This window comes from Annulohypoxylon maeteangense, assembly GCF_022496945.1.
Source record: "Annulohypoxylon maeteangense strain CBS 123835 unplaced genomic scaffold GGS22scaffold_7, whole genome shotgun sequence".
NCBI lineage: Eukaryota > Fungi > Ascomycota > Sordariomycetes > Xylariales > Hypoxylaceae > Annulohypoxylon > Annulohypoxylon maeteangense.
The window spans coordinates 779,646-802,869 of NW_025953254.1; the positions used below are offsets into that span (position 1 = coordinate 779,646).

General features: G+C 49.2%; 8 protein-coding genes across 8 annotated transcripts; 4 read left to right on the forward strand and 4 right to left on the reverse strand.

The window, feature by feature from the left end:
* The first annotated feature begins 959 nt into the window (after positions 1-959).
* On the forward strand, positions 960-4,501 carry GGS22DRAFT_161621 (uncharacterized protein). The gene is made up of 2 exons (XM_047961113.1): positions 960-1,299; positions 1,389-4,501. The coding sequence occupies exons 1-2, from the start codon at positions 1,177-1,179 to the stop codon at positions 4,104-4,106; spliced, it is 2,841 nt and encodes a 946-aa protein (XP_047819518.1). The 5' UTR covers positions 960-1,176; the 3' UTR covers positions 4,107-4,501.
* A 291-nt stretch (positions 4,502-4,792) lies between these two features.
* On the forward strand, positions 4,793-6,752 carry GGS22DRAFT_161622 (DUF1692-domain-containing protein). The gene is made up of 3 exons (XM_047961114.1): positions 4,793-5,158; positions 5,280-5,855; positions 5,929-6,752. The coding sequence occupies exons 1-3, from the start codon at positions 5,080-5,082 to the stop codon at positions 6,402-6,404; spliced, it is 1,131 nt and encodes a 376-aa protein (XP_047819519.1). The 5' UTR covers positions 4,793-5,079; the 3' UTR covers positions 6,405-6,752.
* A 214-nt stretch (positions 6,753-6,966) lies between these two features.
* Positions 6,967-11,046, reverse strand: GGS22DRAFT_161625 (Fusaric acid resistance protein-like-domain-containing protein). The gene is made up of 3 exons (XM_047961115.1): positions 10,663-11,046; positions 8,570-10,499; positions 6,967-8,511 (listed from the first exon to the last, which is right to left on the reverse strand). Exons 1-3 carry the CDS (start codon positions 10,747-10,749, stop codon positions 7,229-7,231), a joined length of 3,300 nt encoding a protein of 1,099 aa, XP_047819520.1. The 5' UTR covers positions 10,750-11,046; the 3' UTR covers positions 6,967-7,228.
* Positions 11,047-11,403: 357 nt separating this feature from the next.
* On the forward strand, positions 11,404-12,860 carry GGS22DRAFT_161628 (uncharacterized protein). Its single transcript, XM_047961116.1, has one exon. It carries the CDS (start codon positions 11,709-11,711, stop codon positions 12,393-12,395), a length of 687 nt encoding a protein of 228 aa, XP_047819521.1. The 5' UTR covers positions 11,404-11,708; the 3' UTR covers positions 12,396-12,860.
* GGS22DRAFT_161630 (transketolase) lies at positions 12,844-15,812 on the reverse strand. The gene is made up of 7 exons (XM_047961117.1): positions 15,778-15,812; positions 15,413-15,717; positions 15,200-15,246; positions 15,025-15,120; positions 14,884-14,968; positions 13,160-14,818; positions 12,844-13,104 (listed from the first exon to the last, which is right to left on the reverse strand). The coding sequence occupies exons 2-7, from the start codon at positions 15,464-15,466 to the stop codon at positions 12,988-12,990; spliced, it is 2,058 nt and encodes a 685-aa protein (XP_047819522.1). The 5' UTR covers positions 15,467-15,717; positions 15,778-15,812; the 3' UTR covers positions 12,844-12,987.
* Positions 15,813-17,321: 1,509 nt separating this feature from the next.
* On the forward strand, positions 17,322-19,046 carry GGS22DRAFT_132647 (uncharacterized protein). The gene has a single exon (XM_047958505.1). It carries the CDS (start codon positions 17,607-17,609, stop codon positions 18,774-18,776), a length of 1,170 nt encoding a protein of 389 aa, XP_047819523.1. The 5' UTR covers positions 17,322-17,606; the 3' UTR covers positions 18,777-19,046.
* Positions 18,816-22,173, reverse strand: GGS22DRAFT_132650 (SacI homology domain-containing protein). Its single transcript, XM_047958506.1, has 4 exons — positions 21,792-22,173; positions 19,992-21,704; positions 19,804-19,909; positions 18,816-19,752 (listed from the first exon to the last, which is right to left on the reverse strand). Exons 1-4 carry the CDS (start codon positions 21,988-21,990, stop codon positions 18,855-18,857), a joined length of 2,916 nt encoding a protein of 971 aa, XP_047819524.1. The 5' UTR covers positions 21,991-22,173; the 3' UTR covers positions 18,816-18,854.
* A 246-nt stretch (positions 22,174-22,419) lies between these two features.
* Positions 22,420-23,215, reverse strand: GGS22DRAFT_161634 (L30e-like protein; the record flags this gene model as incomplete). Its single annotated transcript, XM_047961118.1, has 4 exons — positions 23,109-23,215; positions 22,987-23,049; positions 22,761-22,927; positions 22,420-22,706 (listed from the first exon to the last, which is right to left on the reverse strand). Coding segments are annotated over exons 1-4 (379 nt in total), but the record flags the coding sequence as incomplete, so codon positions are not given.
* Between the last annotated feature and the right edge of the window lie 9 nt (positions 23,216-23,224).

The following is a 23,224-nucleotide window of genomic DNA, read 5'->3' on the forward strand; positions in this document are numbered from 1 at the left end:
CCTTCTTATACGCCAATGGTGTGCATTTATTTACCTTAACAAGTACGAAGTATATACGTACATATGTACATATGTACCTAGCGTATCCCTGCTACCTTGATTGCGAGTAACTTATCTGCCTGCAGCACCTATATACATTATACCTAGGCAGGTGCCAATTGCCGCTTCTCATCCGTCCTTCGTCTTTTAACTCCTGATTAACCAACTTCCCAACTCAACTTCATCAATACACCGACGTGAAGTTACATTCCGCATCCCACAATTGATACTAACGGTCTGTTCTTTTTTACTTCGTCGCCCGTACACTAGACTAGCACCTGTCTAACGGAGTGATCGAACTTTACTTCCTGCACGCGTCTAACGTACATGTAAGTTAATAAACCTGCACCTGGTAACATCTCTACCTATCTACCTACCTATTCACCTGAACGGCCCCCCTACGGCAATAGCTGGACAGCACAGGCATTATCGAAACACCTTCCCCTCCTGACTCCTGAGCACCTGGCACTGACCAGATCGGCGGTGTCTGCCTCGGACCACCTTCTTCCCCTAAGGTTTCTTATTCTCCTCACCAAACACATTAATTCCGTCATTTCCTTACAACCTTCAAACGACCTTCTCATTTTTTCCTGTGTCGTCTTCCATCCATCTTTCCATCCTTTTTTCATCACCACAATCTTACCTTCGTCTCGGGGTTATCAATATTTATTGTTAACACCTCTTGTACACCTTTTCTACACCTATATTCTTCGTCGGCTGCGCCTTTGTTCGCCTCTTGATTGAGGCCACGATACGGCTCTAGAAGCTGACCGCCTAAATCTAGGAAGTACAGTACCACAAACACCACTTCTGATAAGCGACATTGTCCACCTGACACTTAGTAATCTGATTGCCTCCGGGTACATATGTATGTAATACCCTTCCCTGCTTGTCTGCCCAGTGCTCTTCCATTCTTTTATGTATTATTCAATTCGTCCCCTGTCCGTCTGCCTAGGTGCCACCGTTTGCACCACCTCCCACTATAAAGTTATTCGCAGGGCGTATATTGCCTCGTCATTATTTGACGGACACCCGACGCTTGCTTTATCCCTTCTTCCTTTCTTCCATCAATAAATCGACGAAACTTTAAGTTGGTCAACTAACAAGCTCTATTCCCCCATTAGCCTTCCGGTCAAGATGGCTTCGTCATCAACCGCGACCCCGGAGACCTTGATTACTCTCAAGGTTAACTTCGATGGCGTAACCCGTCGATTCAAGCTCCCTCTTCGTGAGCTTGTGGTATCTACATTGGAGGGCAAGGTTAGTTACTCCTATCTAACCTCTTCACGTCTATCGTTTATCCTTCTATCCCGATCCAAACTAATCATCCACTAACACCTGATCTATAGCTTCGAAGTTCTTTGCATATTCCTGCGGAAACTACAGCCGCATTTGAGCGCTACTCAGACTCGGCCGGCTCATTTGTTCTCCTACACCCAACCAATATCTCTGCCTACAAGCAACTTTACCGTGCCGCCAAAGCCAAGCAAAAGTTAAAGCTGCGAGTTACCACTCAACTGCCCGAATGCGTTCCCATGGCTGAGGTTGAGGCTGTGCTAGAGCCGGAAGTTGAGCAGGATGCCGAACCTGCACGCGAACCTGAAGAGGTCAAGGCACCTAAGCCCGTCACTATTGAAGACGAGCCCGAGATTGAACCTAAGGAGGTTGTCCATGTTGAGCCTGCCGCCCAGGAACCTTCACCAGTTCTGGCATGTGACGTCTTAGCCGAGACTCGCGTTGATTTTGCCACCGAAGTCCTCGATTCCATTTCTGTGTCAGACATCCACTCGAATCTGCCCGACTTCGTTGAGCTATGGCGTAAACATGACATGCCCAGTCTTCATGTTAGACGAGACGAAGAGGGCAATGAATTCGTCGACCTAATCAAACCCGCGCCTGCAGTTACCGCCGAGCCCCTGGGTGCCATTGAGTCTAGCGAGGGAACGCAAACGAGCCCGGACGATACCAGTCGATGCCACTTCTCCCCTCAGATTACCACAAACGAAGCTATTCATTTTCTTCAATCGCTTCAGCAGAGACTCTCTGCCTCGAGAGAACATACAGCGGAACAAGGATCTCCAGAGAGTTATTACCGCAGCACCGAGGCAAAGGAAGCGCAACCGGAAGAGGCAAAGGTGGAGGAACCTAGAATGGAAGAAACCACGGCTTCTCCCAGTTGCCCTAAGCGTCCGTTCGCCGTATTCTGCAACAGCTGTGACCGAGCTGTTCCTGACGCTCATTTCCACTGTTCTACCTGTGACGATGGCGACTTTGACCTTTGCCAAGACTGCGTCAACCAGGGCATAACGTGTTATGGTGATGGACACTGGCTTATCAAGCGAACCATTCAGGATGGCCGGATCAATTACAGCAGCACCCACGTCGCCCCTAAGATTCCTCGACCCCAATCTGGTAGGATTACTGCTCCTTCGCTTAAGTTACCTATTAGGCCCGCCGAAAGTGCGCACTTGTCTCCAGCCTGGAATGCGTCTTTCAATGATCGGACCTGCAACTGTTGTGTTCAGGATTTCCCTGGAGAGGATTTCCTTCACTGCACGACATGCGATGATTACGACCTCTGCAAGAATTGCTTTGCCAAGAATAAGCATGGTCACCACCCCGGGCATGGTTTCGTCCCTGTCGTGAAAGGTACAGTCTTCGAACACAGTGTGTCTTCGCGTCTGCCCCCCGGCCGAAATACCACTCACAACGCCATCTGCGACGGTTGCGACAAATATGTTCGCGGCATTCGACACAAGTGCCTCGACTGTCCTGATTGGGACTACTGCTCGGAATGTGTCCAGAATGCTGGCTTCATCCACGCAAACCATCGTTTCGTAGCCATCTACGAGCCCTTGACTGACCGGGCCATGCAATCCGTATCTCGTACCACCCACCTCGGCATCTGCTGTGACGGTCCATTATGTGCAGCTACCCGCGGAAGCCCGTCCAAGTACATTGTTGGCGTACGATATAAGTGTGCCGTCTGCAATGATACTGATTTCTGCTCCAACTGCGAGGCTAGCCCTTCCAACACGCATAATAAGACGCATCCTCTGATCAAGTTCAAAACGCCGGTGCGTCACGTTAGCGTCACCACCACTGGTGAGCACGAGAATGGCCAGCGCATGCCCGCGATGGGCGATCGCACTACTCGAGCTACAGCAACGGATGCCTCCATTCACGAGAGCATTGCTGCCACGCCTGTGCAGACCGTAGTCGATGTGCAACCTACCGAGCAGCAGCTCCCTAAGTCGGAGGAGAAAGAGGAAGCCGAAGTAGAAGTGAAGGAAGAAGTGGTAGACCCAGAGGTAGCAACTCTTGTAGAGAAGCAATCAACTACGCCTGACCTAGTTGCTGTCTTCCAGCACGACAGAGTTCCTGATGGAACTATCCTGCCTCCTAACCACACTTTCGAGCAGGTCTGGGTTCTCCGAAATGAGGGCACAGATGCTTGGCCAGCTGGGTGCTCGGTCAAGTTTGTTGGCGGTGACTACATGGGAGCTGTCGATCCCGCTCACCCGGCTGGTATTCACGAGCTGGTTTCGGCTTCGGAGTCGACTATTTGCTACAACGCACTTAGCCCCGGCCAGGAGTTCCCGTTCACCGTCTTGATGCGCACTCCCGACCGAGAGGGAAAGGTGATTTCTTACTGGCGATTAACCACCCCTGACGGTGTCAAATTCGGCCACAAACTGTGGTGTGATGTAACTGTCCAGGCACTCCCGAAGGTCGTAGAGGCGCAGCCTCTCCCCAAGCAAGAGGAGGCTAGCAGTTCATCTGCTCCTGATTTGGCCAAGAGCCAGATGATCATTCCCAAGTTGGAGCATGAATCACCATCTGCTAGCATGCATGAGATTGCTCGATCAGAGAGAGAAATGGAGACGGAGACGGAGACGCTCGCACAATCGGTGCAGGAGGAAGAGGAAGACTTTGAGGATTGTGATGAAGATGAGGAGTGGGCGGAATCTGACGAGGGTTTTATGACCGATGAGGAGTACGACATCCTCGATGCATCGGATGAAGAATACCTCTCAGAAAACCACAAGCCAGCATCGAAGAAGTAAGCAATAGTGAGATGCCTCGCAATGCGTTCGGCTAAGAGCACTACCTTAGTAGGACAGTTTCGAGGGTGGACTTCGTGGCAAAGAACGAATGGCGTTATTTCTGTGTGCTGTCTATTTCTTCCTTCCCGTTCCGGTGCCGGGGCCTAGGAGTATCCCATTACTGACGGATTTGCTTGTTTTCGGGTAGAGGTCACGACGACCTCTACAGATGCCACATCACCTTCCCATCTCATTCCACTCATTAGTTAGGCAACAGGAACAGATTGTTGGCATGCGCAGGAGCTATAGGGATAGGGTCCGGTAGCTCAATTCACTTGTGTTCATTAAAAATTGTGTGAATTATGATGTACTTTCACTAGGTGCTACCACGTCTTTAAATGTGCTATCTTTGATTATACCACAATCGTAGATGTATAGTAGTGTAATTGCATGCACAAGTAGGTACATACATATATAGAGACATGAGTGCTTACGACGACGTGAGTCGATCGACCCCACTCGTCGGGTAAGCGCAAGTGCATCAATACTAGGTACATATTCTCCAAATTCAGCCGCGAGAGGACTGGAAGGGTCTCCGTCCCCACCTCGAGTCGGGGGTCCACTTGGCTACATACCTAGCCTGCTAGTATTAGATGTACACTAGTACCTGAATTCCTTTTGGTGCAAGTTGTCCTCTAATATCGATAGGTGCTAAAAGGTAAAAGTGCGATTCGAGAGCGATTTCAACCTTTGGAATCATCCCATCCACTTCTTTACCTTGTCAATGGTCAATGCCAACGACAACGATACCGACACCGACAACCATCACCACCTTCCGCAATCCAATTCCAAATTAGAAAAACAAATGCCGTGCTAGCTTTATCTAGCTAGACGTCTCGGCGAGCCTACAGCGCGTTCGGAATCGCATACGAGAGACTCCCTTAGGGACCTAACATACACGATTCTGGATCCTAGATAGGGGATCGCCGTCACGATGAACGGCTATAACGAGAAAAGCCACTACGATGATGAGCCGGAACAGGGGAACTTCGTGCGCGCCTTTGACGCTTTCCGTAAGTGCGACCTACCTCCCTACCCATCACCTCTCTCCCTGCCGTCGTCTCGTGCGAGGGAGGAGTGTCGAATCGCAGGATGTCAGCGAAGCTAACTACCGACCCCGTTTCTCCACCGTAGCGAAATCGAAGCCCCAATATGTAACGCGCACGTCGGGAGGAGGGAAGTGGACGGTGGCCATGTCGTTGGTGTCGCTCGTGCTACTGTGGTCCGAACTGGGGCGCTGGTGGCAGGGCCAGGAAACGCATACGTTCGCGGTCGAGAAGGGCGTCGGCCATAGCATGCAGATCAATCTCGATATCGTCGTCAAGATGAAGTGCAAGGACCTGCACGTCAACGTGCAGGACGCCGCCGGCGACCGCATCTTAGCCGCCTCGCGCCTGCAGGAGGACGCGACTTCGTGGGGGCAGTGGGTCGATGCGAAGGGCGTGCATAAGCTAGGAAGGGATAGCCACGGTCGCGCTGTCACGGGCGCTGGTTGGCATGACGAGGGATTCGGTGAGGAACATGTTCATGATATCGTTGCTATGGGACGCAAGAAGGCTCGTTGGGGGAAGACGCCTAGGCTTTGGGGCGCGGAGGCTGATAGTTGTCGTATTTATGGGAGTCTGGATTTGAATAAGGTCCAGGGCGACTTTCATATTACTGCGAGAGGTCATGGATATGCTGAGGCTGGACAGCACTTGGATCATGGTGGTGAGTACGGCCCTTTATTCTTTTCTTGTGTATTTGATTGGGAAGAACAATACTAACTCGTCTTCTCTCATAGCTTTCAACTTCTCCCACGTCATCTCGGAACTCTCATACGGTCCCTACTACCCATCTCTCGTGAACCCCCTCGACCGCACGATCAATTTAGCCGAGGCGCACTTCTACAAGTTCCAATACTTCATGTCCGTGGTGCCGACAGTATATAGTGTACAACGAGGATCGGGCGCGGCATCGGCGCAGCGCACCATCTTCACGAACCAATACGCCGTCACGGAGCAGAGCAAGGAGGTCCACGAGCGGTTAGTACCTGGGCTGTTCTTCAAGTACGACATCGAGCCCATCATGCTGCACGTCGAGGAGCGCCGCGACAGCCTGCTCACGTTCGGCGTCAAGGTCGTCAATATCCTCAGCGGCGTGCTCGTCGCTTGTCACTGGGGCTTTACCCTAAGCGAGTGGCTGAAGGAAGTCGTCGGCCGCAGGCGCAGGAAGCAGAGTGAAGGTGTCATCGGCGCCAAAGACCACTATGACGATTGATTGTTCGAATAAGAATTCTACACCCAGCATCCACCTCAAAACTGAGATAAACATCGTGAAGTGAAGATGACGATGACAAAAGACCGTGTAGTCTGCATGTACTACTAGCCCGGAAGAAGAGACTCATACGAACGAAAAAGGAAGAAGGGGGAATAGAAGGAAAGGAAAGGAAAGAAAGAAAGAAAGAAAGGGGGAGACGGAGAATCGAATTGATCTGGTTCCGGCATCTTTTTGGGTAAAAAATGTGTTTTTTTGTAGACCTTTCGATCTTATGGAGTTCAGGGGGGAGTAGTGGGAGCTCGGCATATAGCGCGAATATTGAGCACTTTTGCAATCGATGATTTGGACTTACTTAGACTTGACTTTATATTGTATTGGGATTTATGCTATAAACTGTTCGCGGGGGACTAAGTAATATAGACAGACAGGCCATCAAGGTATAGGGTATAGATTCTTTCTATAAGTGGGGTTGAGCGAAAAGGGGGATAGACGCGCATTGGTAAGAGAATTGTAATAGACGTATGTATGTAACTCAAGGTCTTAAAGAATCAAGCAAATATATCAATAAGCCAAAGGATGCGTATATATGTATTTATATATTGTATACCTATTCGCCAATAAAGCACGCCAGTCCCCATGTTAATCATGTGTAAACCGAATAGACAAACTAGAGCCTGTTTATCGATGCTTTATAATTTATATATAAACCTTCTCTTTATAGGAGAGCCCTACCATACCAATACCCCTTGGAACGTGCAAACGAGACATGGTTCTCGTAAACTTATAGCTTTGAAACTTCAGCCCAGCCCAGTCAGTTCATTCCGTTATTGCAACAGCAGAGCATCCTCATCAAGCCGTCCAAACAAATTCTCGATTTCCTCTTCCACAACCGTCAGCTCCTTCGCCAGCTGGCCGGTAACCAGGGCGTATGCGTATAGGAGCGCATAATCCGGTTCTTCCACCACAACATCGCCCAACTTCGGAGCCTTAGCTTTACCATTATCCGCTTCGGCATTTGCATCTGCATCTGTGTCTGCGTGTCCGTTCGCCGGGGCCTTTCCTCCGTTTTCCACTCCCTCGGCGTGATGGTTGTGGCTATGTTCCTTTCTGAAGCGGAAGATCTTTCCGAGGAGCTTATCCCGAATGACCATAACACTAGGGATAGCGTCTGTAAGCGGATACTCGAGCATCACGCTTGACGCGAGCACCTGGAACACGTGGCAGATACGTGCGCATAGCTGTGCCCTCTCTTCTGCTGTATAATATAATAGCGCCTTCTCGCCCGCACTTAGTCGCCCATGCTTCTGTGTTACCAGGCTCATAGCATGGAAAGCATCCAGTGCACGTTGCGTTGACGCCATGACCCGACCGTATTCCTGGAAGGGGAACGGCCCGCGAAGCTCGTACTCGTTGTTCGCGGACACACGAAGTGCCTGCAATTGCGTTGCATACCGCTGCATCGCAGCTTGTTCACCTATTTTCATGTAACTTGCCGCGGCTATGTCGTTACGGAGAAGCACCGCGAGTGGGCCTCGCTTCCATACGAGGCCCATTTGAAGATATAAAACGGCCAAACCCTCCTTAAACTTCTGACGAGCTGGCATAGGCCAGATGAGACGGCAAATGATTAGACCCCAGACGATACCCACCGACACAGCAACAACTCTGTGATAAGCGATGGAACCAATAATGGGATGGACACCACCCTCGTCGTCATCGTCGTCGTCGACTTGCTGGGTGAGAGAGTACGCGTATAATGAAGAGACGTTGTAGCTTAGTAATATGAAGCGACCAAACGCCGCATTACCGCGATCAACCATTATGTAGAACGCGCCAAAAGAAACGGCCCAGCCGAGGAAGGCAAGCGCAACAGCGTTACCATTAGATATCCACCAGTTGACCAGAACGAAGGCAGCACCCATAATGGTACCAGTGAAACGAGCCATACCAGTAGCGTTGGCAGCACCAACAGTCATTGAGCATACGATCATGAAAGACAACAACCCCCATTCTCCTCTCCAGTGGGCGTATACGGGTCGCGTTTGAGGGATGAAAGCAAACATGGCGTACAAAGTAGCGCCAATGCCAACTTTCAGACCGAAACGAACTGCGATAGATATTAGCAGAAATTACTTAAAGATGAAAATAGTCGAACAACAACTTACTGTCGTCCCTCGCGAGGAACCCGAAGAACTTTAGGAGACTTCGAGATGTAGCTCGAACAACATGATCCCAAATACCCTCGCCTTGGGGTGCTGTGTCCCAACTGAAAGTACCACGCCGGTTTTTCATCGCATCAGGGATACCTTTGGGCATCTTAGATTGCCTTAATCGCTTTACAGGTTTGAGCAAAGACAACCGCTCTACATCATCATTCTTCGCCTTGGATGGAAATTTAAAGTGCTTCCAAAACATGATCCACTTCCAAGACCGATTGTTTTGTTCTACGACATCTCTCAAGTCGTCTAGCGTATCAAGGTAGATCTGCATCTCATCCGCAAAGCTAAGCAAACTGAATGAAAAGTGACCACATGCTGCGGCAACCTCCTCAAAGTCCGCTTGGACCGATTCGGATCTGGTCCTGCCTAACTCGATAGTCTTATAAATCTCTTCAAGGGCATTTCCTCTTGCTTGGTTATATAGACTAGTTGCATCCGAGAGGCTTTGCTTAAACTGTTCATTAATCGTGATCGGCGAGCCTGGAACACCAAATGGTGGCTCTTTAAGCATTTCAGCCATCGTGTAAACAAGTGATTTCATAGAGGGCCCAAGACGTGCGATAAACAATTCGAAGATGTCAGAAGGTGTTTTTAACGACGAGCCAGATGGAGATAACATAGCGAAGGGCATTTCTTGCGTAGGCGTCGGCTCATCTTCTCGATCGCTTCGTTCATCAGGTGCCTCATCTATAGCGCCAAGGGAGCCAACCCTGTTACTGCCGCTTTTTAACATCGCCGACAAAGACCGAGTAAAAGTCGGGGAGAAGGGATTCGTGGTAGGGGAAACGGCTGGGCTGGAGGTAAAGTAGCCGTTAGATACCTCCCTGAGGAGCTCGAATTGGGTGTTAGCCGCACTTCTGAGACCACCCAAGGATTGGGCAAGGTTCTCCATTGACTTTACTACAGCCCTGTCTTGTCTATATATCTGTTCTTGTCCCAAGAAAAAGTACTCGTACTTCGACTCCCGCGCGTTCTTGTTCATCTGCGTCAAAGTTGAAGTGTACGTAGACGATGCCTTTGTGAATTCGCTCGAGGTGAAATCCTCTTCGGCGCCGCTCAAGAACCCGCTTGCTATCATAGACAGCATAGCGCCAAGCGAAGTAGACGCATTCTGCATGGATTTGCGTAAAGCCAACCTCGCAGAGACCGGCCAGATGAGTAAGTTGACTAATGTCGATACCGTAGTAGCCATAAGTAAGATCTTGAGCGACTGGATGATCTTCTGGTTCGTGAAAACGCCAGTATGAACCGAGTTTTCCTTTGTCACAATGGTGATGATACCGATGGATGCTATACTGGCACCAACGCTCACCAGAGGATTATTCAATTTCTGTTTAACCCATCCGACAAAACCTAAACCACCACCAATAAAGATCATGAGAACCAAGGCATACGAGAGTTCTACCATGTCTAACACAGAACCGAAGAGGACCGAGGTAGCCATAGACAAGGTTCCAATGAACATGGCATAACACACAGCGACGACAGCTATAGCGACAGCCTCAATCTGCGAACCTGCTGACCTGGCTGGGTGGAAGTAAACAGAGATCGTGGCGACGATATGCTTCCCATCCATTGGGCCTAGAAAGGCGGCGGCAGGATGCCAAAAAGTTCCCATGCTAGCCAACAAGTACGCGATAGAGCACTTGATGGTGCCTCGTCCCTTGGGGGAATTCGACCAAGCCCATAGCTTGCTAGCCGACACTCTAGTATTATGCCACACATTCCGAACCTTGTCCTTTATTGTGGTACCCTCGGCGAGAGGGCGCAAGTTGTCATCGTCGCTGGGACCATCGAGGTGAGGATATCGAAGGGTGAATTGGCGACGAGTACGTTCGCCGGTGCCAGGTACAACCCAAGTGCCATTGCGTAGCTTCTGTCGTCGTCGGGGCATCGCGTCAGTAATGGCAACATTTCACACTTGACCGCCCCGACAGTAGAGACAAGTTGAGTTCCTACAGATGTCTATACGCGGAAAATAAAAAGAAAGAAGCAAAGGGATAAAGAAAAGTCAGTAAGCAGAATTAGATTTTACTTACAGTCCTCGTCGGAGCCCTAGCGGGTCGTGGCAACCACCTCGAAGTTCCACCGCCGACTGTACTACTAGTAACGTTATCGTTGGTCATAGCTCCGTAGTCGACACCAGCCCTCTTCTTCGTCCTCTGTCTTCCCGCACGGTGCTCCTAGAACCTCTGAGACATGGTCGGAATTATTCTATTTGGAACGAGTAGGGAATAAGTCTGATGTAAGATAATTATTATGTCGTTACCGTGATATCGTACTATCGTTATTCGAGGGACCAAGAAGAGAATGACTGTATATATGGATTATGACCTTTTACAAAGGATCACCCGGGCACTCGACGATGCTGGAGTTATGGATGGATGTTACTTGGTATTAAGGATGTGATGGCGGAATTGAGAATTGGTCAAGTGCGCAACCCGGCATGTGGGGCTTTCTAAATTCTAGGTAGCATACAGGTACCGAAGCAGCTCCGCTTCAGGTAGCCACCTGCCAATATTTTAGGTACAGAACTCCAGGTTAGCCAATGAAAAGCTGCTTTCTAACCAAGTGCGTCATTACGCATGATCCTTACCTGCAGTTTAGTTTGACGGTTCATCACCCAATGGAACTTAGCAGCAGCCTGCCTAGACGGAAGTGAGCGCCTGGCAGGGGCACCCTAAGTCCCGCCCGACCCGTCTTCTCCGAGGTACCTTTGTACATCCAATGACATGAACCGACGCGCATAGATCGCTTCTCTCATATTGGTCATTGCAAAAGTCGCATTCCACCAAACGAAACACCATTCACTCGAGCTCCCCCATATGAGCGATCCTAAGGCTAGCACTATACTTACAGCTTATCTTACTTCCCATATATTTAACTAGCTAAAACATCCACCCAAAATCCCTATTAAGAGGAACCGATTTACCAACTATCCGATTGATTCCCTCCGTTTCCCACCCGCACTCACGCAGTAAGGGGGGAAAGGAGAACCAGGCCCCAGAGCCGAGACAACATACCTATAAAAAGCGCCATCACAAGACGACCACGAAAGGGACCTCGGGAGCTTCCCGAAACCAAAATGGCCAACCTCCCCTCCCAACACCCGCACCTATCCCTACACCTCTCCGACCGGGCCCTAACCCCCCTCATAACCTCCGCACGCACGCAATACCAACTCGAAGCCCTAACCTCGCTCTCCCACGGCGCCCTCAGCGCGCACGAATCCGCGCTACGCCTCGGTCTCGGCACCCCTCAACGCATCATAGTCGAGCACGCGAACGCCGGCCCCGTAATCCTGCAATCCTTCCTGCGCGCCGACATCCGGCCCTCCTCCTCCGCAACCACAGCCCACGCTCCCCCGAGCACCTTCCCTCAACCCCCCAGCGCCGCCGCTCCAAACGGCCTCGATCCAATCCCCCCCTCCTCCCCCAGCACCCCCCTCTCCCCAACCGCCAGCCCAACCGACACCATCGAGCGACGTCTAGCACAGCTGCAACTCCAAAGCAACAGCAGCGTGATCGTCGACGACCCCGCGCTCGAAGCCGAGGACGCGAACGCGCCGCCGACGCTAGTGGGGGTAGTGATATCGCCGTCAGCCGACGAAGCGCGAGACGCGCGGCGGGCGGCGGCGCGGCTGGAGCGGGTAGGGCGGGAGATACAGGCGCGGTGGGCCGAGGCGCAGGTGGAGTCCGATGAGGATGAAGACGAGGGCGGAGGTGGAGGTTCGGGTTCCGGGGCCGGGGCGGCGGGGGATGCTGGGGATTGAGCTGGGAGGATGGGTGGGTGTAGGGATACGTATCTACCTACCTAGGTAGGTAGGTATACAGGTGTCAAAAGTAAGAACATACCACCACACCGGAATCTAAAGACGGAAAAAAACGGCTTCCCTATGAAGTACTTGCTCCCCGGTACCTGCATAGTCTGGGGACTTGTGGGGTGGTGGTGGAAAGGGATTGGGTTCAGGGGTAGTAATATTTGGGCTACGCTACAATTCAAGATCCCAGGGGTTTGGTTGCTCTTTATATTCCGGGGCTTTTATATCCATAGTCATGCTTTAGGCACAGAACTATGACCATGGTTTCGCGGAGTTGGCATGGCGAAACACTTATATCTACGCCCTTGCTAGGTAATCGACTTGCTTCGCGCTTCAAAATAGAGCTAGTACAATACCCATTTTAGACATGAAGGATTCATATTCAATTGAAGATTTACGATTTTGTTTAAAATTTCACTGCATTGGTTACTATCTGGTCTCAAAACTATTTTGGCTCACAAGTCTATATGTCCGCGGAAACCATCTCATTCATTGCGCCAGCTAACTTATAATCATTCCAAAATTCTTCATCGCTCCTCTATTTTTAAATAAGCTGCTGGAATGCACGGTTGATGGGCGAGCGGATGTTGGGAACGTCTTTCCAGAACTCAACGGTGGCCACTGCCCTCTTTGCGACACCTTCAGGGGTGAACTCGAACTTCTATTGCACTTGTTAGTAAATTGTGGGATCCATAAAAGGACTCTGGAAAACTTGCCTTGTAGACGTCCTTGTAGGCACCAGAAGCACCGAATCTGTTGAGGCCAAATTGCTCATGGGTATATCTCTCCCAACCCATTGTGCTCATGACCTCGACAGACAGAGAGGGAATGCCGTCGGGGAGAACGCTAAGTCTGTACTCCTTGGATTGCGAGTCGAAGACCTCGAAACAAGGAATGGAGACGACACGTGCCTTGAGGCCGTGCTTCTCTTGGAGGTACTTGACGGCGTCAACGCAAATGCAGACCTCAGAACCAGTCGAGACGAGGGTGATGTCAGCGCCCTCAACATCGTGTAGGACGTAACCACCCTTGTTCGCCTTCTCAATAGTCGATCCCTCGAGTTGAGGTAGGTTCTGTCGCGACAAAGCGAGGATGCTAGGGGTGTGTTTAGAAGTCAAAGCAACATAGTAGGCACTGCTAGTCTCGTTGCCGTCGGCCGGTCGCCAGACCATCATGTTAGGCAGAGCACGGAAGTGAGCGAGGGTTTCGATAGGTTGATGGGTAGGACCATCTTCTCCGAGACCAATGGAGTCGTGGGTAGCAACCCAGATAACGCGGACCTGGGACAGCGAAGATAGACGGACAGCGCCGGCGGCATATGAGACGAAGTTTAGGAAAGTACCACCGAAGGGGATAAGAGTACCGTATGCCGCGATACCGTTCATGATAGCACCCATACCATGTTCACGGACACCGTATCGGATGTATCGGCCGGCATAGTCACCAAGTTTTGTCGAAGGAGGTTGGAAGTCGGTAGCACCCTTCCACCGAGTCAAGTTAGATCCTGTCAAATCAGCAGAGCCGCCGATGAGCTCGGGGATGATGCCCTCAACCTTGGAGAGGACAATCTCGGAGAGCTTTCGAGACGCAACGGCAGCATCCTTGGGAGTGTAGACTGGAAGGTTCTTCTCCCAGCCTTCCGGAAGTTGCCCACTAAGACGGCGAACGAGGTCGTCGTGCTCAGCCTTGTACTGCGTTGCATAACTTGCGAACAGCTTGTTCCACTCCTGTTCAAGAGCGGCACCCTCAGCTGCCTTCTGGGCGTATTGGTCGTAAACCTCTTGGGGAACGGCGAAGGATTGCTCAGGGTTAAAGCCAAACTTCTGCTTGAGCTGCTTGATATCATCGGCCTTCAGGGGGGAACCGTGAACACCGTGGGTACCTTGTTGTAAGGAGCCAAAACCAATGGTGGTCTTAAGCTTGATTAGAGTAGGCTTGTCCTTGACATCCTTGGCCTTCTGGATAGCTTTCTCAATGCTGTCGAGGTCGTGATCGCCATCGCTGACGATCTCGACATGCCAGCCGTACGACTCGTACCGCTTGACAACATCCTCAGTGAAAGCGCAAGCAGTGTCACCATCGATAGTGATCTGGTTGTCATCGTAAATAGCAATCAGGTTACCCAGTTGCAAGTGACCAGCCAACGAGCTAGCCTCGCTAGAGATACCCTCCATCAAGCAGCCATCACCCAAGAAGCAGTAGGTGTAGTTGTCGACGATAGGGAAACCGTCCTTGTTGAAGTTGGCGGCGGTCTGGGCCTGGGCGATAGCAAGACCGACAGCGTTGGAGATACCCTGGCCGAGAGGACCGGTAGTAACTTCGATACCGGGTGTATCATGAGCCTCGGGATGTCCGGGGGTGATGCTGTCAACTGACTATGGCAGCTGTAAGCTTTCTGTTCTTTTTACAAGTTACATCTAGACTTGAAAGGGAGACTCACTCGGAATGCCTTAAGGTCGTCAATGGATAGGGCATATCCAAAAAGGTGGAGAAGAGCATATTGGAGCATGCATCCGTGCCCATTACTGAGACCCAGGTCAATAATTGGTTTGGGTTAACATAGAGCAGCATTTCGACTTACGAAAGCACAAATCTATCCCGGTTTAACCATTTCGGGTTCTTGGGGTTGAATTTCATGAATTTGTTGAAGAGAACGTGGGCAACCGGTGCCATACCCCTATACCGATTAATGTCAATAACTATTCCTTCAAAGAAAAACCATTATAGTTTTATGTATAGATATATTTGCTACTCACATGGGCGCGCCAGGGTGGCCCGAGTTGGATGCGAAGGTGGCATCGACCTAGAGGAAGACAATTGTTAGTATTTGTTAGGTAATTATTCTTAGGGGAGACCCGGAATGAGGGCAAAAAAAAAAGGCAGAGCGAGCAAAGCTTCAATGAGCTCACGATGGAGGATTGGAGGGGCAGAGCGGGGGCGGGGTTAATAAAAGAGAGTCGTCATCTTACAGCAAGAACACGGATTGTGTTAATGGCGAGCCAATCTTTCTCTGTATACCCCATGATTGCGTTTCTGTGAAGATATCTTGGGAAATGAGGTTAAAAAGAGAGTCAATGGAAAAGTTGATTGAGAGAGAGAAGGAAATAAGAGTGTGGGAAGAATCGCGGATGGTTAAAATGTTTTGATCTCTGCAGTCGCTGAACGCCGGCAGCGGCAACAGGCGTCCTTGAATGGGTCCTTTCTTCTTGGAAAGAGGGACCTGGAGGGGCCGGGGCTTTCTGATACGATACATGTATGGCTCACTAAAGTCCGCTGAGGCAAGTATTAGTCGGAGACGATCAATCATAGCAGGTGGGGTGGGGGTTCACTTCCCAAAGAGCTGGGGTGAGCTAGGATTCTGTAGTCAAGTACTACCGGTCACTACCTGTTACTATACTGACTAGAGCGGTATTATTTCATCATTTCCTCTCAACTCTTATCAAAACCCTCAACAACGAATGCCTGTTCAGGTGCCCGGCTCCAGTATTTCTTCCCCAAACAGTCGGTTACGCTACTGTCCGACGCGTCTCAATTTTTCTTCTGAAATTTTGAAAGTCCCTGGATTCATTTTGCCACTGAGAAGTTTGCCGTCAATGTGGTGATACAGCATCCCATCTGTTACCTACGTCACCTTTTCAACATCCGATACTTCGTTCACGATGTTGTTTCAAACGGGAGCTGTTAATATATGTACTTCCAAAGGTATACAAGAAAGTTACATTAGACGATTCGAATCCTTACCTAGGTACATATGTGTAACCATATCTCTTACTACGCGAGCAAAAGGGGCAAATCTCCCCGAACACGCCTAGTCGGAATACATATACTTATTGGCAAATCCTCCTTGCTCAGGTGAACGGGAGTTCTAGCTTCAATCGCCTTGCAGCCCTGCGCGAGCCAAATTTATTACTATCCGTCTAATAGGTCCGGAAAAAGACTCATCAGTTATCTGTGAGATTGGTAATATATTTGCTACTAATATTTCCAATATGTAATTAGGTCATTTGAGCCTCCGGGGACTAATATCAAATCTTGGTTAGAGCATTTTACTTATTTGTTTCATCGCCGAAGACGTCGTTGACCATTCTATTCTATATACATCCAACTCATAACTCCGGCCTTATATCTCGCTCCGTATCGGACCTATGATATATTAGGTATTCACCTACATACACACCTACATATGTAGGTACGTCCGTACGTCGTAGGCATGTATCGGTACCTAATGTCAGCTTTTGTCAGCCTCCGACCTTCTGGGCTAAGCGTCATCGCATAAAATTAACCCGAAAGGTGCGCTATATTAAACTCTCTAAACTCACGAACGCACGAACGTCCAGGGCTAGCTTATCAAGCAACGTGAGCAAGTCGAAGAAGATCATTCGAGCGTTTCCTGCCTTAGGTTCTTTCTTATTCATCTCACCCCTACCAATAGCGAGCCAGGCGGAAGGGCGGAATATTTGCTCCTCCCGTGACTCTACTTGAAGCATCGTGATCTCTCGCCCGATCACCTCTGATTGAAGCTATATACCAGCCGGCCTAGCCGGGGCTACTCTAACCTCCAATTCGACTTAAAGAGCCTTTTGACTTTTAGCCATGTGATGCTTATGTAACGACGGCGACACCGCAGGGGAACTATTAGTTAATATGTATAGTACCTATCCATTCGGTCAATGTCGTGAATAATTCCCAAAAGCCGTTATTTTACAGGAGTCACCGACACCTCGCCGTATTCCCGGGTTTAGGTGCGCACCTACCTAATACCTACACAGTCCTGAATTTGCTCATCAATTATTACGAAATTAATCTATAGGTAACTAACTTACCTTACGACTAAATGATTATGAGATTTATGAAATATTATAGTAAATAATCTTTATTTTTTTGTCCCCGTGAATTAGATGAAAAATAGGTAGAATAAATACATGAGTTTGAAAAATGACTCGATAGAATTGGGTTGTGCTATTGCTATCCACCAATTAACATGATTCTTCTAGGTCATCAAAATTTGATCACAGGCCTCTTCAACTCCTCTAACGCAAAAACCCGAAAAGTCTAATTGCAGGCAACTTTTTTTTACCTAACAAATATTTGGGCAAAAGGGGGAAACGGACTTTGAAACACTTTAAACGAAACCTAAATTATTTTTTCCCATGATAAAGAGTCATGGTTAAGAAAAGCTCCGGATCGAAATCCTCCAAGCCGCCGCCTCGAACCTCGACATCCGCCTCCAAGTCGGCGGAGGGCCCGGCTTCAGGGGCAACGGAGCAACAGTCGGCAGCAGCGATCCTGTCACCAGAGGAGATCAAAGCGCAGCAGAAGCTACTAAACATATTCAATGACACGTTCAGAGAGATCTTTAGCGACGATGAGTTTGACACCACATTGCAGAAGGTAAAGCAAGCGCTATTCAACCGAGATTTCGAGACCGCATTTGGCAACGAGCAGTTCCTCGAAGTGTACGCGGCGAGATGGAGTCCCGGTCGCGCGTTGTGTTATAGCAGAGTAATGAGTCAGATTAGGGACGAGCTAGGGCCTTTGATACTCGCCACTAGTGTCGCTGATAGCGATGTCCCATTTGAGGATGAAGTTGAGATGGGTCGGTTTTCTCCAACGGTCGATTTAGAGGAAGATGAGCGGGTATCGAAATCCAGCGATACGCTGAGAATGCTTGCCATCGGAGGTGGTGCTGCTGAGATCGTAGCTTTCGGGGACTATCTTCGGGCCTCTAGTATCGTTGGAGATCTTACGCTCCTAGATACTGGACCATGGGCTGAAGTCGTACAAAAGCTTCATATCGGCCTCACAACACCGCCATTTCTATCTAAATATGCAAGTGCTGCTGTCAAAGCAACAAATGCCGCCTTAGTCGAGCCAGCAACACGTCTGCGCTCGACTTTTGTACAGCAAGACGTGCTCCAACTAGACAGCGCCAGGCTATCAAAGCTTCTCGGCCAAACGCCGTTACTCATCACGATGCTATTCACGCTGAACGAGCTCTATACATCGGGAGGCATCAAACTAACCACGGCGTTCCTCCGAAATCTAAGTACTATAATCCCGGCCGGTTCCTTACTCCTAGTCGTTGACAGCCCCGGGAGCTATTCAGAGGCAGCTGTGGGTAAGGAGGCTAAGAAGTACCCGATGCAATGGCTGCTAGACCACACCTTACTCCAGGCGGACAAGCTGCCGCCCGAGGGTTGCGAGTGGGAGAAGCTGCAATCACACGACTCGGTCTGGTTCCGACTTTCCGACGAACTGCGATATCCTATTGATCTACAAGATATGCGCTACCAGATGCACCTGTATCGCACCACCTCTCGGCCGTCTAACTAAATAACTCAATAGGTATCTACCAGGGCCTTAAGTCACCATATTATGTACACCTCATAATGAGCAGCTATGAAGATTCATCTATGCCCAAACCAACTTCTTTATGCTGTGACCCCACTGCTCTAGAATCCCGGTGCTCTTCTTCGCCTCGGCGAGGGAGATGATGTCTCCTTTCTCTACAATGCTCTTCCGCTCCGAATCCCCCGGGATTGGTTGGCTGAGGAAGACCAGCCTTTCGATCTCCGTGGCGATAACGTTGATCTGCTCGTTCTCCGTCATCTTCTTCACGTCCTTCGTTTCCGATACTGCCGTCCTAGAATATAGCGCTTTGAGAGCGATCTTCCGCGGCGGGTGCGATTGCGACTGCGGCTTACCCGCGATGGCGTTGAGAATAGCTTGGTTCAAGATGCCGGATACGGCGGCTGGGGCCTTTGTCGGTTCACCAAATATATCCTTTCCCGATATTTGGTCTGATTGTCCCGACGTACTGGACAGAGATCGTGTGTTGGTTCGCTTGATATCAAATTTACCTGGTTCATAAGTAATGACAAGTCCGATGTTCCTCGATTCGTCGGTTTCCGCGGGGGAGATGGCTGAGGTTATGTACGTGCCGACCTTAATACTGACTACATGTGCCAAATCTACCCTTTCAAAGGAGGACACTTTGTCAAGCTTCCAATCGAATCGACATAAATACAACGCTGTGTCAGTGAGAAGAAGCACTACTTCTTCAAACATCGAAGTTTTGATAGTGTCAGATGTGTTAGGGCTCAACAACGTCCATCCGCCGATAAAGTCCTCTTTATCGTCCTCGATGACTATTTTCTGCGATGTCTCGATAGCCTGCTCCCTCATCTTTGACATCGAAACTCCAGGGTCCTTACTCATCATAGTTGCTTCAAACTCGTCGAAGACCATGGATGAAACATTGCCTAGGAAGAAATCGATAGCAGCCTGCGAAAAATAATCGTTGACCATTCTGGCATATGCTGTGAGCAATTGAATAATTTAGTGGAACAGTATTCCTTACCCGTTGTAGAATCGTGTTAGAGACAAGCCAAGGTCGTTCACCATTCCACGGTAATCTCGTTTCTTCGTTCTAGTATAATCGCCCTTCATCGCAGCAGTAGAGGCATCTAGAATATTTCGAGTTAGCAATTCGAGTCCCTCCCGCCGGGGGATCAGTCGTTTCTTGATAAGGAATAGGTATGGACTGACATTGTTTGGATATGGCATCTCCGTTGTCAGCCCAAAGTGTATTAAACCACGAGTTCTCCTGGTCAAGCTGAGCTGACATATCGAAACCCTCCCCCCTTAGCTGCAGATCGAGCATGAACTTGCCAAAGGAACTCTGGCAGACGTTGGTACGATCCAGACAATCCATGCAATTTGTCCTCAATACGCCCTTCTGTTTCCGTTCTATTTGGTCGCCCTTTTCCACGGTGCTGCTGGCCTCTTCTATTTCTTTGCCCAGGGTATCCAAAAGCAAGCTCACATTCTCGAATTTCATCCCGCGACAGGCGGAGTGAAAGTCGAACCATTCAAAAGCGAGGGGTTGAGAATCTTCTGCCTTCTGCTCATTAAATCTTTGGACCATCTTCTCATATTCATTCCCAACTATAGCCTCAACACCGTGCTTCTCAACTAAATTCACGAGTTGCATAGCTCCATATGTATTGCCTAGTAGTTCAAAGTGTTTCTTGAACGCTCGATAATTGGCTTCGGAGGAGTGTTGTAGTACCGGTATCGGCTTTAGGGAGTATGGTGACTGGGTAAAGAAAATCGGTATGCTACCCCGTACCTGGACGAATGAGAAGATCTTAGACGTTGGTTCCCATGATGGAGTTGAGAGTATTTGTTCTGTCTCAACGAAATTCGCAGCATGCCCATTGTCATCTATGCCACGCCGTAAATAACGCAACCCAGCTCGTCTTGTCGACCTCCTGGAAATCACCGTAATAACGAATTTCTTTTCAGATGATCTCAAATCAACAGATGCTCTTTCTGGTGAAAAGAATTCGGTATTGCGCTCGGGAGGAGGCGACATGTCAGCCATTTCCATAGAATCTTCCTGGGAATCAGATTGCGGTGGATGACGATCGACAACGAAGGTTCTTTGTCCCACAAAGCCTTGCATCAGGGGTAATATTATTGAGTCATTACCGGTGCCTTGGAAGGGCCTCATTAGATTTTGGTTCCAAAAGAAGGTTGAATCAGCTTGTTGATGTAGCGGAAGATTTGTTGTTGCCGTTGTGGAGGATCGATTAGCAACACTTCTTGTGAGATCCACGTCATATGAAAAGTAAAAGCTTCTGGATGTCCCAAGCCAGATATGCGCAAATCGCAGTAACTTGGGCATCAAACTCTCGCCAACAGACGGGGTGGATGGTGGATCGACTCCTTCCTGCGTTACTGCCTCGCTCAATTCCCTTTCTGGGCTTCCGTTTTTTGGTTTGTTGGTTGGGCTACCCGGTCCATCTGTTACAAGGTTGCTGAGTCCCATATTGCGCTTTTGGTCCATCATCCAGCCTTTGCGACTGAACCAGCGCTGCGCAAAGCGTCCATAGCTACCGCGACGCTTTATGACGTCTTCCGCTATGCTGCTTCTCTCACCTCCTACCTCGGACACATCTTTATTTTCAGAAGTCTCGCGGTCGCTTAGGGCACCCGGATCTTCAGTATCGTCGCCGCCAGAGAACGAGGGCCCTTCGACCTCGCTTTCTGAGTCGCTATCGTCGACAAACTTATCTGCTGATGCGCGTCGGAGTTTGGTCGCCGTGTTCGCAATGGCTAGTTCGGCATCGGCTTGGCTCGTACAAGGGGTGAGCGCGACGTCGGTCACGACGTAGACAGGAAAGCCACGAATTTGCGCAACTTGCTGGCGACCAGTAACAGTTATAAGATAGCTTAAGCGGGAAACAGTGAAGAGCCCTATTGAAAGGGACAGTTAGAGGGAATTTAGTTCTACTTGTATGATCTGTCTACAAGGACAGTTTAGATGCTCTAGAGAAGACGAACCTACAATACCAAAAGCCTCAAAGGATGAGTTTGGCTTTGGTGTTTCTAGCGGTTGATCGCGAGGAAGCGAGGATATTGTAGCATCGCCATATTTGACTTTAACGGGTTGTTGAGCTCGCTGCCCTTTGGTTGCAAGTGGCTGGATTATGAGGCCGTCAACGGCGGCGCAAATCAAGAGCTTTCGCGCTATACTAGGCATTCTTAGTACTCAAGAACTCAATCATGATATTCGTAAGTAGGTATAGAGAATTATAGAGAATTCTATTAGCTTGAACTAAGAGATAATGAGCACAAACGAATTTTCTATGAGTTGTAAACTTTTTGTATCATGTCGACTTCTGAGAAGTTTGATATGGTCATTTTTAAAGTCTTTGAAAGTTCCCAGGTTCTTTGGTTGTCCTAATGAAGGATGTCTTACATAGTAGAGTTTTGGTGGGGTTGCTGATGCCGTCACACGGTGGGGCATACTTGATAGGGCGACATCGCTGGTAACCAGATGCGCTAATGTGATCCGTATGCATAAATACTGTGGTACATCTTGTACTTATCACTCCTATATTTTAGCCTACCATGTTTGAATTATCAAATACCTACCTACTTATGTGCCTTGTATGAGACGAAATAGGTATAAAAGTTTATATCTTATATTAAGCTATCTGATCTAATACAGAGTATAGTATCTGTATCTGCATATAATCATTTCTAGGCTATCTGTCTAGGACTTGTAGCCTAATACATGTTCCTAATTGTAGGGCCCTGAATTCCTTTCCTAACTCTGGGGTATCTTTAAATCATGAGACGTTCGATCTTGTCTCTCAGACTGCGAATCTGGCCTGATAGGTCGCTGGCCTCGTTGGTTGTGATCGAGGCAGCGATGACAGCTCGGGATACACCGCAAGCTCTGCCGAGTGCGATCTGTTTAACTGGATTAGCATAAGGATCTCCTAGGATAGCCTTTACGAGACGAACCTTGCTAGGTACGTAGCAGTAGATCACATTCTTATCTTCGCAAAGTAGCGGTAGGTGGAGAAGGATCGCAAGAGGAGTGGTATCTGCAGCAAGGACAATAATTTCGGCAACACCTCTGTTCAACGTCTTGGTAACTTCGTTGGCTCCCTTCTTGAGCTGGCGGGCATCTATAGATATAATTATCAGCGAAATGGGTTTCGATTGGCGAAGACAGTAGTAGACTTACGACCAGCCTGTTGCACGAGGTCGAGAATCTCCTGCGTAAGGGTATGGTCGGCCAAAGGCCAAGCTATGAATAAGTAAGTATAATCATTCAAAGTTTTCGTTGGGCGTATTGTCTAAATATACCAGCGTTTTGATCTTGTCCAGACATTTTGATAACACAGGGTTCCTTGCGGTGGCTCGCCCTATGAAGAATTGCGCAAAGTGGTAGGTTGAAGTGTTTTTCGTTGAAGAATAGAAGG